Source organism: Festucalex cinctus, chromosome 11, assembly GCF_051991245.1.
Source record: "Festucalex cinctus isolate MCC-2025b chromosome 11, RoL_Fcin_1.0, whole genome shotgun sequence".
Lineage (NCBI taxonomy): Eukaryota > Metazoa > Chordata > Actinopteri > Syngnathiformes > Syngnathidae > Festucalex > Festucalex cinctus.
The window spans coordinates 29,316,159-29,329,790 of NC_135421.1; the positions used below are offsets into that span (position 1 = coordinate 29,316,159).

The following is a 13,632-nucleotide window of genomic DNA, read 5'->3' on the forward strand; positions in this document are numbered from 1 at the left end:
GCTTTAGCAATGCTGCAGAGTATGTCGGACTGTGAATCTGATGGTGGAAATGTTGGTAGCATCGCATTTCAGAATAAAAATGACGCCACCGATTCTTCAAGTGATGAGAGCGATTCAGCTGAGAATGTGAGTATTTGCGCACCAGTAAATCGTCCAGTCCAGAGGCGCACCAGGAGAAAAGTAGCCAAATATGTGATTGAGCAAGACAGTTCAAACACTGAGACCTCATCAGATGAAGAGGAATACACAGTGCATGTCAAGCCTTCTCGGAGCAAAAAACAAAAAGTTGGTGATGTTGGTACAATGCCTGGATCCACAGAGAAGGGGAAAGATGGCACTGTTTGGTTGCACCGGGAAGTTGGAGACTTTACTGCTCCTGAAACCCCACAAACTGCCTTCAATGGTTCTGGAGGGCCAACAGAGTCAGCAAGACGTAAAATCACAAGTCACCTTCAAAGTTTCCTGTGTTTGGTGGATCCAAGCATGTTGCTGACCATCAGAGAATGCACAGTCCACGAGGGCCGCAGAACAAACCCCAGCTGGCAGATGAGCATCTCCGAGCTGATGGCATTCCTCGCCATCCTTTTTCGAAGAGCTGCCATGGGTTACGTTGGTTCCATGCGAGACATGTGGGCCAATAACTTTGGCAACCCAGACATCAAACCCATAATGTCTCGTAACCGCTTTTTTGAAATGAAGCGGTACCTTCGCTTTGACAACAAGGACACCCGCAAGGAACGCATACAGAATGACAAATTTGCAGCAATTTCAGACATCTGGCAGAGGTTTGTTCACAACTGTATGTCATCCTACAGGCCGGGACAGCATGTTACTGTCGATGAGCAGTTGTTTCCATCAAAGGTCCGTTGCCCCTTTCTGCAATACATTCCATCTAAGCCTGACAAGTTTGGAATCAAGTTTTGGATTGCAGCAGATCTGGGCACTAAATATATGTGCAATGCCTTCCCTTACTTGGGAAAAGACCCCACTCGTCGAACGGGAGAGAGGCTGTCAGAGAATGTTGTTCTGAAATTGATGGAACCATTCATGGACCAGGGAAGGACTGTTACTATGGACAATTTCTTCACCTCCCTGTCATTGGCTAACAGGCTCCTTCAACGAAATACAACTCTGCTTGGCACCATCAGCAAAAATCGTCGGGAGCTACCGCCATCTGCAAAGCAAACCTCGGGTCGCCAGTTGCACTCCACACAGGTGTTCACATCTGGAAGAGCCTTGCTGACTGTGTATGCGTCAAAAATAAATAAATCTGTGTGTCTTTTGAGCACCATGCATCAGAAATTGGAAATTGTGGACACCCGAAAACAAAAACCAAACACCGTCGTGGATTATAACCATCTCAAATGTGGTGTTGACATCATGGATCAGAAACTTCGCAATTACTCTGTGCGTGCAGGAACAAAAAATTGGCCCATGGCTGTGTTTTACAACCTGCTTGACATGGCAGCCACAAATGCACATGTTTTGTACACATCATGTCAAGGATCAAAAGAAAGTCGCCGATTGTTCATGCTGGAGCTTTCAGAGGAGCTCAAAAACAGGCACATGCAGCAAAAGACACAGGAGGAAGAGCGCAAACAACTGCTTCGTGAGATGAGAGTTTCTCAGCACAAAAAGACTCAGTGCCAGGTGGGCATACTCTGCAATAAAAACAAAAGTACTCAACGTTGTGTACACTGCCGCAAATTTACCTGTGGCAAATGCAGGAAAGCTTCACCTTGGGAATGTGGAAACTGCTAGATGGGACAATTGTATGCTACATTTCTCCAATTTATATGTAGCGCTTTGTTTATATGTAGTCAGACTGCACATCTTAATGTGAAATTAAAAAAAATTAAAGAAAAACTTTTTGAAGTTATACCTTCTGTTTCTGTGTTGTTTTTCTAAACTGAAATTGAACTGTTTGGGGTGGTAATTTCATTCCTCTGTCCTCTGAATATGTGAGATTTACAGAGTAAATTTTTATTATTGGTGTGTAGAATGCAATCCAAAAAAAAAAAGATTTTTTTTTTTACGGCAAATTCAAAACGTTTCTTGGCTCAAAAGACAAAACAGGATGTTGGTGAGCGCCTACTGGCCCCTCGCCTCCACCCTCACAAACGATAGTTTGTCCTCAAGGGATGAGTTGCATAACGAACTCAGAAAATCAGCACACTTCCTTTGAGAACAAAGTAAGTAATTTAAGTAATTATTTTAAGTCTTTAACATTATTTTTTATTGGCTACATTAATACAAAATCAACACTGACTTGTCATTCACCCCCATTCGCCTCCTCACCCGCTAAAGGTCAACAATCATTAATGAAGAAGTCACATCCAGCTGTGATTCATTGACAAGGTCAAAATCTTGGCCCACTCCCAACCCTCTTCGACATATATATATATACATATATATATATTTTTTTTTAGAATGAATCAAAGTCCATCAATTCCCCTCTGCACGCCACTGAGATTGTCATTATGTCCCTAATAAAGTGGCCGACCTGCTCTCATTTCAACAGTGAATTGGGGGGTGAATATTCAAATCGGGCCCATCATCCAATCTGAGCCTCAGCCATCACTGGTGCCGACCAATCAGCTCGGGGCTGCCGAGGTTGGCCCAATATTTTCTCCACCTCTCTTCCTCCCATCCTTGGATACCTCAGGCAGGCAAACATCCTCCTCCGGTACCAGCACGCCGTCTTCTGCCTCTTCCTCCGAGGATGGAGAACACGCGCTGCTTCGCCAACTGCTTCTCGGACTACAGCAAGGGCGCGCTGCTGCCCGACCACGGGGCCGAAGCGGTGGTTCCGGCCGTGGTGGCCACGGTGGACAGGATCGTGAAAAGGGTCCCCACACTCGGCGATGTAGACGGCTGCGACGGCGGGCTGTACGACGGTCCGGCCGGCGTGGCGTACATGCTTTACCACGTCAGTGAGTGTCCGCTGTTCTCCGAGCGGCGCGACGCCTACCTGAAGGCGGCCAAGCGCATCATCGACGTGTCGCTGCGCTACGCGGACGCCGAGCCGGACAGGAGCATGCGCGCCGCCTTCCTGCTGGGCGGGGCCGGCGTGTACGCCGCGGCCGCGATGATCTACAAGTCCCTGGGCCTGGCCGACTTCGTCAAGCCGCTGACCAAATTCCGCAACCTGTGGGAGGTGTGCGCGCCCATCCGTTTCCTGGAGTGCGGCTCCGATGAGCTGTTTGTGGGCCGGGCGGGCTTCCTGTGCGCCGCCCTGGTGCTCAAACAGAAGCTGGGCATTGAGGTGAGATGACTTGCACGCCAGTTTACCTACACAACATATACCGATGGGAAGTATGGACTCGACTGCATGTTCTGGAATTGAAAGCAAATATGAATACAACAACAGAAAAGAATAATTACAATGAATAAATGAAACTGAGTTTTAAAGCACACAAATACATTGCATGGGCCACAAAAGGAGAAAAAAACATAATGAAATGTTACTGCAGTCATTTTTTTTTCCTTCTGATGCTGAGGCCAGTGAAACGTTCCTGGATCTTATGTTGACCTCAGGTGAATTTTTAACTGCGACTTTGAAAAGACATAACTTCTCGGCTCCACAAGGGGCGCCAACTCCCGATTTAAACGCAAATGAAACGTCATGCAACTCTGAAACCACTTCACTGGGATTTTATTATAGGGCGTGAACATGTACTATTAGTGAGGGTAGCTTTTTAACTCCCACGTGAATTCAATTTAAACCCTTTAGAAGAGTTAAAAGAACATTTTTTTTTAGAACCTAAAAGTTTACACTCAACTTGAGTGGATTTTACTTCTGTCATGACTAGGGTCATGCAAGGGTTATGTTTGGGTCATGACCGTGAGGTCAAGTGTCTGTTTTGAGTTGATGTAACCAGCATCTAGTTTCAACTGGTAAGACGCTATGTGATGTCAAGAATCTTTCATCTCTTTATCTGGTCGACAGCCAATCCGATAATTCCATGTCAGGCCACATGTCGAGCCACAGCCAATCAGATCGATTCGCTGTCTATATAAGCCTGTCTGAGCAGTGCGTGTTTTTGTCGGATTATTACCTCTGTTCCTTTGTGCACCTCCACAGCCCAGGTTATCTCGGCGTCTCATGATTCTTGATACATTCTCGTTGTTTCTCGTCTAGTCAAGTTTGTTCTGCAACTCTCGATGTTATATAAATAAAAAGTTCAAATCTTATTTGGGTCTGCGTTTTGGGGATCCATTTCCAGAACATAACAAATTCTTAGAAAGTCTATTCTCAAGATTCAAATTTGCAGTTTCCTATAGGTCTTACTGCAGTTAGTAATATTTGGAATATACATTTTATTGTTTTTGTGTACAGTTTTTGTCAGTAGCTACAAATGCAAGTCACAATTGATTTTTCCGCCTTGGTGAAAGTCTGCACTCTACTGTAAGTGCATTCTTTCCTGAATTTGCAGTATTAACTTCACATATTTTTCTGCAATAACACCAAGATCACAAAATACGGAAATAAATGATAAAATGTGTTTAACTCTGCAGATTCTCAGCGAGGATCAAATCAAGTCAATCTGCCAGGCCATCATCGAGTCGGGGAAACAGTACGCCAGGAAGAAGCGAAAGCCTTTCCCCCTCATGTACGCCTACTATGGGACCGAGTACCTTGGTAAGAACAACTCACATTTGAATGAAATCATCATTAAAATTGATTCTGTGGAATTGTTGTTGATTTTTTTATTTATTTTTTTAAATTAGCCTAATTGTGTTTTGAAGACAGTGAGGCAAAATGGAAAGCACTAGTATTTTCTTGGAGAAAAAAACAACCTTGAAAATAAAACAAACTTTGCCGTTTTTAATATTTCAAATAATATTGCACAAGAAGATAAAATTCGGAAAAAGTCACAATTGTAACCTATATTTGTGTTTGAAATAATCATATGGTGGAAGACGATTAATAGAGCGAGGTCAACATGTCAGCATGTGTGAAGTTAACTTTCCTCTCCTTGATTTGCATCAGATGACGAGAGCTGATCACCTCAGTAACTATCACACCAACACAGTTCATAGTAAGCCACACTTGCATGAGGTTATACAGCAAGTGACACACCGACGACGTCTTTGTAACCCAAGAAAATGATTGCGGACCTGGCTGTGGTTATGATCCTGCTGCATGTCTGCACTGAAGCGGAATATGGATTTGATTTGTAAAATTCGGAAGGGAATTGACAGACTGTTTTAAAAGAGCTGTGCTTTCCCCTGCATGTTTACAAAGTCAATCAGGAAGGAAAATGTACATCTTTAGTGGATGATTCTGCACTTCACAGTCCACATCTGCTGCCAAATGCTGAGGTTGAGTTGCAGGATGTGAAGGACGTACAGGACGCCTCATTCGGTATGGCAGTGCATGTTAAAAGGTTTTGCAGAATCGTCCGCTATCGCCACTTATTTGCAAAACTACAAAGGGCTACCTTTTATTATTTCAATACACCGTGAGAAACTTCGCTCTGAAAAAATTGTGGAAATACAATATATTGGTCAGTATTTTTTTTTAAACTAAAACTACTCACTCATTTAGAATTTGATGCTTGTAACATGTTCCAAAAAAAGATGGGATTTGGGCAACAAAAGACTGAGACTGGAAGACATCAAATTTCCCTCAAAATGTGACAGATAATTTTAAAGAAAGACCGATCCCAATATACTGTACATTTCCCTTAAAACGGCATGAAATTAATTGCAACTTTCTATTCTTCTAATTTAGTTCATCATCATAAAATGGCCGCCTTCATGAGTACCGATACCTATAGGCGGGGAAAAAAAAAAAAAAACACTGACAGGAACTTGCTCACATTTTACAAAAAAATCAACTTTAGGTATAGCCTATAGTGACAGTTTATTACAAGAAATGACATGGAATACTATCAAAATAAATTCGCCTGGCTGTCCAGTATGCTTGTGACAACGAGCCCGTCTTTCACTCATACCTTAAGTAGTCCTTTGTTAACATGCTTGCGTGCTGCAGGTTTTCAGTGCATGCCAAATCCCCGCATGCCCATTTTTTATTTTTTTTTGGGTTGTGTTTTGCATGTCTTCCACTTCTGCCCCCCCTCGCTAGGCGCCGCCCACGGCTTGTCGTCGGTACTGCAGATGCTGCTGAGCTACCAGGACCTGCTGAGTGGCGCCGACAAGGAGCTGGTGTGGCAGAGCGTCGATTTCCTCCTGAACCAGGAGCAGAACTGCAACTGGCCCGCCGAGCTGGGCGCCATCATCGAGCGCGAGAACGAACTGGTCCATTGGTGTCACGGAGCTCCAGGTACTCTTCAATGCAATCGAGTAGTACGGTGTTGGGAATGCTACTTTAGAAAAGGAAATCATTACTATATTTTATTATAGTACTCATTATTACATTATTAATACAGTACTCATTATTATAGTTACTCATTACTTGCTCCAAAAAGCAACCGAATTAGTAATTGAATTGCTTCAAAATAGAAGTACTTGTTACCGGGCAAAATTACGTTCTACTATTTTTTTTTTTTCGCTTCATATCAAATATATACATACTTTTTAAAGAAGAAATTCTAATTATGTCCTGAGTGTTTTCATTGAGTTTTGTGAATATATTTATTCCATCCAGACTCTTGCTAAATGCTAACATGTTCATGTTCAAGGAAGACATGTCGTGACAAACTTCCTGCGGCACCTACAAAATAAAAGTCACCATACATTCCAGTTGGCAACCTTTATTGTGACAAAGTGCGACAACAACAATTCTAACTGGCAAATAACAATTTCAGGAAATGACTATGAGCAAGATTCCATAAATGCGCACACAATTATTATTTTTTTGTTTATGTATTTATTTTTTTATTACATGAGTGTGTGCAGTGGATACAAATTTTTGAAGACGTCCACATAACATTAAAGGTTGAAAAATGAACACATGACAAGTGCTCTTTAAATTTGGTGGGCAAAAATTTTGGATAAAAAGCCTTTTTAATTAAGCGATTCAGCGTAATTAATCAAAATTCTATGATTAATCTGATTTAAAAAAATGTAATAATTTGACAGCTTTAAGCGCAACGCATTTAACATACAATAACGATAACGGTGTTTCACATATGGAGAAAATAATCAGCTAGATTTTTATGAAAAACAAAAAGTTATTCCCAACGCCGCTCATTGATCACTTGTGAAATTCTGGCATGCGTTCAATCGGCAGGTGTGGCGTATCTGTTCGCCAAGGCCTACTTGATTAACAAGAAGCCGCAGTATTTGGACACGTGCATCCGCAGCGGCGAGCTGGTGTGGCAGAAAGGCCTGCTGAAGAAAGGAGCCGGCATCTGCCACGGCGTCGCCGGCAGCGCGTACGTCTTCCTGTTGCTCTACCGCCTCACCGGCTACTCCAAATACATCTACCGAGCTCAGAGGCAAGCACGACATCCAAATCAAGAGCCGTGTCTTTAATCTGCTTTCACAAATGTTTGTCTCTGGTTGACAACATACTTGATCAACTTTTGGCTTCCGCAAAGGTTTGCCGAGTTCCTGTTCACGGAGGAATTCAAGGCGGGCTCGCGCTCGCGCTCGCGCTCGCTCGCCCGCGTGTGTGGCCTGTTCGAAGGCCTGTCCGGGACCGTCTGCTTCCTGGTGGACCTGCTGCAACCCGAACAGGCCGAATTTCCGCTGTTCAGCGTCTTCGAGTGAAGGGCGGGACACAGGAAGAATACAATACTTGAAGGTGAAATTGTCTTAAGGCGGTGGCAACAAGACGGTATTTGTTTTTGAAGTGCATCTTGTGCTTTATACTGTATGTGTGTTTATGAGTTCAGCTTTTCAGCTATACCGGACTCATGCCACTTACTGTAGCGTCACATTGCCCGTTTCAGATTACGGTCCGAAATACAGGTCAAGCAGAGGAAAAGTTTCGGATACGAAAAAATAACAGTTCTCAAAATGTAGCACATGAAGTAGGTGTATTGCGCTCAGGTAAAAACTACAAATCAAAAAACACAGATGACAGATGTCTAATTAACCTTTCGACCCGCTTTCACAGTCCACACAGAAATATCAGTAACTTTTTTTTTTTTTTTTGTGTCATAAATACAGACAGAAGCAGGCAGATGCACACTTGACATAGTGACAAGGAAATGATGATTATCTGCCAAGAATTGCAGATAAAAAAAAAAAAAAAGTCAACCACCTCCATCACATTTAATAGTGTTTAAAATTGCCTTTATTGTACTTCATACTATGATCCTAAAACAGTGCAACATACTTTGAAACTCGCCTTAAAATATATTTAAAAATAAAAGGCTTACAAATGATTTTTTTTTTTTTAATATAGTTGGAGTGTTTGTGTACATGCATCTGTGGCGAAGACTCTCCCGAACAACCCAGGCTAAACAAATTCAAGACCTTTTTTTTCCCAGTGGTGAAACGTGGTCTCATTTTGTGCTTCTGTAAGATGTAGATTTAAGAAGCAAAGACAACAGTGTAGCAGCTGTTTGTGAAAGTGTTTTTATTTTATTATTTTAATTTTATTTTTTAACTTGACATGTTTCGTGTCGTGATTTTACGAGCACACATTGCGAGACGACACTTTTCTGTAGATTGTCATGACTGTAGACTATCCATTCGGTAGCTTGAGTTTGTTTCTTGTGATAATGAGGCCTTAAAAGTACCGTCCAACTCCTGTGAAGATATCTGACAGACGAAGAAACATTTCTGAGGGTGACCGTAGTGGACTGTGTTTGTTAGTTTATGCTTTGTAAAAAAATAAATAAATAAAATATATATATATCGTACTCCCTTGATATGTGATGACAATTGGTAATAAAAAAAAAAAGGTCAGTGAATTCAGGTAACCGAAGTGTTCTGATGCTTATTGTGCCTGTTTGGAGTGTTTGTATGTGTGTGTTTTTTTTTTAAACCCACAACAGAAATCAAAACAACACTGTTGATAAAGTGTACAGGTGGACATGCATGTTCAGTCTGTATTAAATGGCTCATCGTTTACCAAGTGTGCACATGTCACTTATTTTAAGGCTTCCTAATTCAAAAATTATCAGACGTGAACACCAAAGAGATTCATTTGAAAACTAGAGCTGCGAGCAGCTATAAAGGGCCCTCGCAACCTGGGCCACGTTGGGGTACTTGCACGTCAGGGTACTGGCATGTTGGGGTACTGTCAAATAGGAAACCATCTAAATTTTAAACGTTTTTGCCATGCTTTGTGTTTGTAAAGTTTCATGGAAAGGCCAAAGATGATGCACAATTAACAAAATAAAATCAAAATGGATTGGCACATGGCTATATAGAATACTTTTTGAATATATTAGGCATGCCTGCCAATATTCACACATCTAGCTGAATCATATAATCGGAAAGACTTCATAAAAATGTCTAGAGGGTGCTATTGAAGCATTTATTGCAAATTTTATAAGAAATCTCTAAAATATTCATGCTTATGACAAGCCTGATGTGTGTGTAAAGTTTCATGAGTTTTTGCACATGTTTAGACCAAAAAAAAAAGCAGCATTTTACTTGGCAAACAATGCATCGCCATGAAACGGCGTGGGACAAAATAAATAACTTTCGATAACTTTGTATCTTAAACATCTTAAGATGAAGCACACCAAGTTTGAAGACAGTCGGATAAATTTTGTAGGAGGAGTTCGTTAAAATATGACCCCTAAAAAAGGCCACAAAAAATGGCTACAAATCCCAACGTAAATCAAAATGGCGGACTTCCTGTTTGTTTTGGAAGATGGTTCCAAGAGACTATTTTGTACATCGTGGGCTCTTATGTATGCCTCTAAATTATCATAGCGCTAGGTGAAACGTACAACCGGGAATGCTTCGTTAAAGAGGAGTTTTTTACCTCAAAATGTGATGACCGGCCCTTACGGGACTTCCTGTTGGGTTTAGCACATGGCACCAAGAGACTTTTTTGTACATTGTGGGCTGTTAAATTTGTCTCCAAATTTTCGTAGCTCTAGCTGCTTCGTACAACTGTGAATGCTTCATTAAGAGGGAATTTTTTCCTTTGCAAACTGTGCATGCCACGGCAACAGCGTGCGACGAAATAAAAAGCTTTCAATAACTTTTCATCTTCAACATTTTAAGATGAATCACACCAAGTTTGGAGATGATCGGATAAACTCTGTAGGAGGAGTTCGTTAAAATAAGACCCCTATGAAATGGCCCAAAAAATGGCAACACGTTCCAAAGTAAATCAAAATGGCGGACTTCCTGTTCGGTTTAGCATATGGTTCAAAAAGAGTTTTTTGTACCTTGAGGGCTGTTACATATGTCTTCAAATGTTGGTAACTCTAGGTGAAATGTACAGCCGGGAATGCTTCATTAAATAAGAATTTTGAAACACAAAATTTGATGCCTCGCCTCTGGCGGACTTCCTGTTAGGTTTAGCATATGGTTCAAAAAGAGTTTTTTGTAGATCATAGTCTGTTACATATGTGTACCAATTTTCGTGGCTCTCAATTAAACGTACCACGGCAATGCTTTGTTAAGTAAGAATTTTGAAACTGTAAATTTGATGCCCCGCCACCGTCATATAGTATGTCAAAAACTTTAGATTTTTTACCATGATGTTGTCCCAGGTGTTGAGATGGTACAGCCCAAGTTTGAAGTCAATCGGGTTAACCGTGTAGGAGAAGCGGGCAAAAGTATGACCCCTGTAAATGTGCAAAAATTGGCAAAAATTGGACATTTAAATACTCATACCTCACTTTCTGTCTATTTTAGGGTACACACTTCAAAGAGGTTTTTGTTCATTGGGATGTGCTACAGGTGCCACACAATTTTCATAGCCGTCGGACAATCGTAGCGGGACAGGGATCCGTTTAACCTATGTAGGGGGCGCTAAGGAGCCATTTTTCTGTTATCATGTATGGCGACTTTAAAATATCAAATTTTTCGCCAGGCCTGATGTGCGTGTAAAGTTTGGTGAGTTTTCGGTCACGTTTAGTGTCTCAAAAATGTGATCGTTTGCGGAGAATAATAATAATAATAATAATAATAATAATAACTAGAGCTGCGAGCAGCTATAAAGGGCCCTCGCAACCCGGGCCACGTTGGGGTATATGCAAGTCGGGGGACTTGCACGTTGGGGTACTGTTAAATAGACAAGGACCATGGAAAATAGAAATGCATTTGCCGTGCCTTGTGTGTAAAAAGGTGCAGTAAAAGGCCAAAAATGATGCACAATTCCCAAAATAAATTCAAAAGTGTGGACTTTCTGATGTGTGTGCAAAGTTTCATGAAAAGTCGCTCGTTTGATATTCAAAACCAGCATCTGTTTATTTGAAAACATTGCATGGCACAGAGATGGTGTGTGATCAAATAAAAAGCTTTTTGATGACTCTTAATGTGGTGTCGCTGTGCAACACATATGTATTCATGACATAGTGAAGTATTGTGACAGTTTTGTAGGGTCCAGCAAACAGTAAATGTGTGACAGTTATTCAAGAAAAAATGTAGCTTTGAAGCAGGCTAACCAATGACATCATCTAAAGGGGAAAAAAGCACATGAGCAAGCATAGGTATAAGTAGAGGAGAAAAAGAGATGAAAGAAGTGCGAGAGATGGAACAGGAGAGGAATGCAGCTGTTTATGTATAGCTGTTGTAACAGGACAGATTAAATAACACTTTAACCTGGGGTTAACAGCGCCCTAGGACAGATAAACTCTTTAGTGTAAAAGTTTTCTGGGACAGATGAATCCCTTGGGGTCAAAGAGTTTGGGTTAGCACATAGTCTGTCTTAGGATAATGTAACCTCCATGGATGAATTAGTCCTAGGACGCTTTGACCTGCGGGCTAAAACTTCAGGGGGGTTAACCTGTCCTGTTATATTGTGATCATCGTCTTCGTGCATGTCCTCAGTGGCTTCTTCTGTCTGTGTGGCAGCATTTGATACATCTGTAGAACAAAAAAGAATGAAGAATCATGTTAGATCTGTGAAGTTTGGTTGTCTTAGGTGTAGTTTACAGAACAGTCGTGTGCATATTTTTAGCATGGTAGTGTCTTAATACAAATGCATATTATGTAATGCACTGTATATGGATATTACAGACGTAATATTTGACGGTGATCTTATATTCATAGTTTTTGCCCGTTAATAAATAATATAGCTAGTAAGTAATAAGACACGCAAAAATGGTATAGTTGAATCCTCTGGGTCAAAAAGCAATGTTTTAGGATTGTGTGATGAAATGATGAATAAAAGTAAGGATACGACAGGTACATAAATGGTTATATATACACACGGACATATATATTTATACAGTATAACAGTGCCGCATGTATTGGTTTTAAGGAAAGAGTTGAAAAGCAGTGTTCAGAAAAAAGCATAAGACGCACAAAGTACCATTTCACTACATGTAATAAGTTGTCAAGTAGACATGTGAATTAAGTGGTTAAGATAGTGGCTACTGTGCAAGTAAGCTTCAATTGTCTCTAAAAGGTTAGCATATGTGTTCTACATGATATCAATGGCTAGACGTGCTCGTGGAGAAACATTACAAACAGAAAAACACACTAAAGGTGCCTTTAACAAACCTGTTAATAAATGAGAACTTAATACATATATGTATGGCATACTGTATATGATTGAGAAAGTTGTCCTGTTTAGTTTATGTATTGTATACTTACGGAAAAAAGTTGGCAATCTTTGCGTATGGAGATGATTAGAGGGTCTTTATCAAAAGAGAATTTGCTTGTTGATTTGTGCATGTTCTGTAGAAAAGCAAAGGAGTAGAAATAAATACAGTATCATACTTCATAAACATACAAGAAATTTGTAGCTGTATTAACCATTGTTGGTATTTGAAGTGATAATTTAGGAATAGAAGTGTAGTGATTGCAGAATTTATAGAGTGCTTACCTTGTATGACTTTGTAGATGGAAATGTCTTTTGTTGAAAGAGCTCTTTGTTGTCTACTATATATGCAAGGACAAGCATAAGTAGGTGTGGTTATGAAGTACTTGACCATTGAAATAAAGCAGTGGTATCAAATGTATGGACCGTGGTTTGGCTCAGGCCTGCAAATGGGTTTAATGTGGCACAAGAGATAATCTTGTAAGGTACAAAAAATAATAATAATATAATAGGTATGCCTCTGAGTTTTCACAAATCTAGGTCAAGTCAAGTCATCTTTAGTTATTTCGCGCTTGAATCATCCAATCGGAAATGCTCCATAAAAAATGTATAGAGGGTGCGATTTATTGCAAATTGCACAAGAAATCTCTAAAAATTCATGTTAATGACAAGTCTGATGTGTGTGCAAAGTTTCACGAGTTTTCACACATGTATAGATAAAAAAAAACAAAGCAGCACTTTACTTGGCAACCAATGCATCGCTATAGCAGCAGCGTGCGACAAAATAAAAAACTTTCGATAAATTTGCATCTTAAACATCTTAAGATGAAACACACCAAGTTTGAACACGGTCGGATGAATTTTGTAGGAGGAGTTAAAATATGACCCCTAAAAAAGGCCACAAAAAAAGTCTACAAATCCCATCATAAATCAAAATGGCGGACTTCCTGTTTGGTTTAGCACATGGTTCCAAGAGACTTTTTTGTACATCGTGGGCTCTTATGTATGCCTCTAAATTATCATAGCGCTAGGTGAAACGT

The 13,632-nt window shown here is 40.6% G+C and overlaps 1 protein-coding gene across 1 annotated transcript; it reads left to right on the top strand.

Annotated features, from left to right (window-relative positions):
• The first annotated feature begins 2,441 nt into the window (after positions 1–2,441).
• Positions 2,442–8,989, top strand: LOC144030975 (lanC-like protein 3). The gene is made up of 5 exons (XM_077537642.1): positions 2,442–3,265; positions 4,519–4,642; positions 6,092–6,289; positions 7,199–7,406; positions 7,509–8,989. Exons 1-5 carry the CDS (start codon positions 2,723–2,725, stop codon positions 7,678–7,680), a joined length of 1,245 nt encoding a protein of 414 aa, XP_077393768.1. The 5' UTR covers positions 2,442–2,722; the 3' UTR covers positions 7,681–8,989.
• Positions 8,990–13,632: the final 4,643 nt, after the last annotated feature.

Coding starts and splice junctions, on each gene's coding strand:
- LOC144030975 (XM_077537642.1), top strand. CDS start 2,723: ATGGAGAACACGCGCTGCTTCGCCAACTGCTTCTCGGACTACAGCAAG. Junction 3,266..4,518: donor AACAGAAGCTGGGCATTGAG/GTGAGATGACTT, acceptor TTAACTCTGCAG/ATTCTCAGCGAGGATCAAAT. Junction 4,643..6,091: donor CTATGGGACCGAGTACCTTG/GTAAGAACAACT, acceptor CCCCCTCGCTAG/GCGCCGCCCACGGCTTGTCG.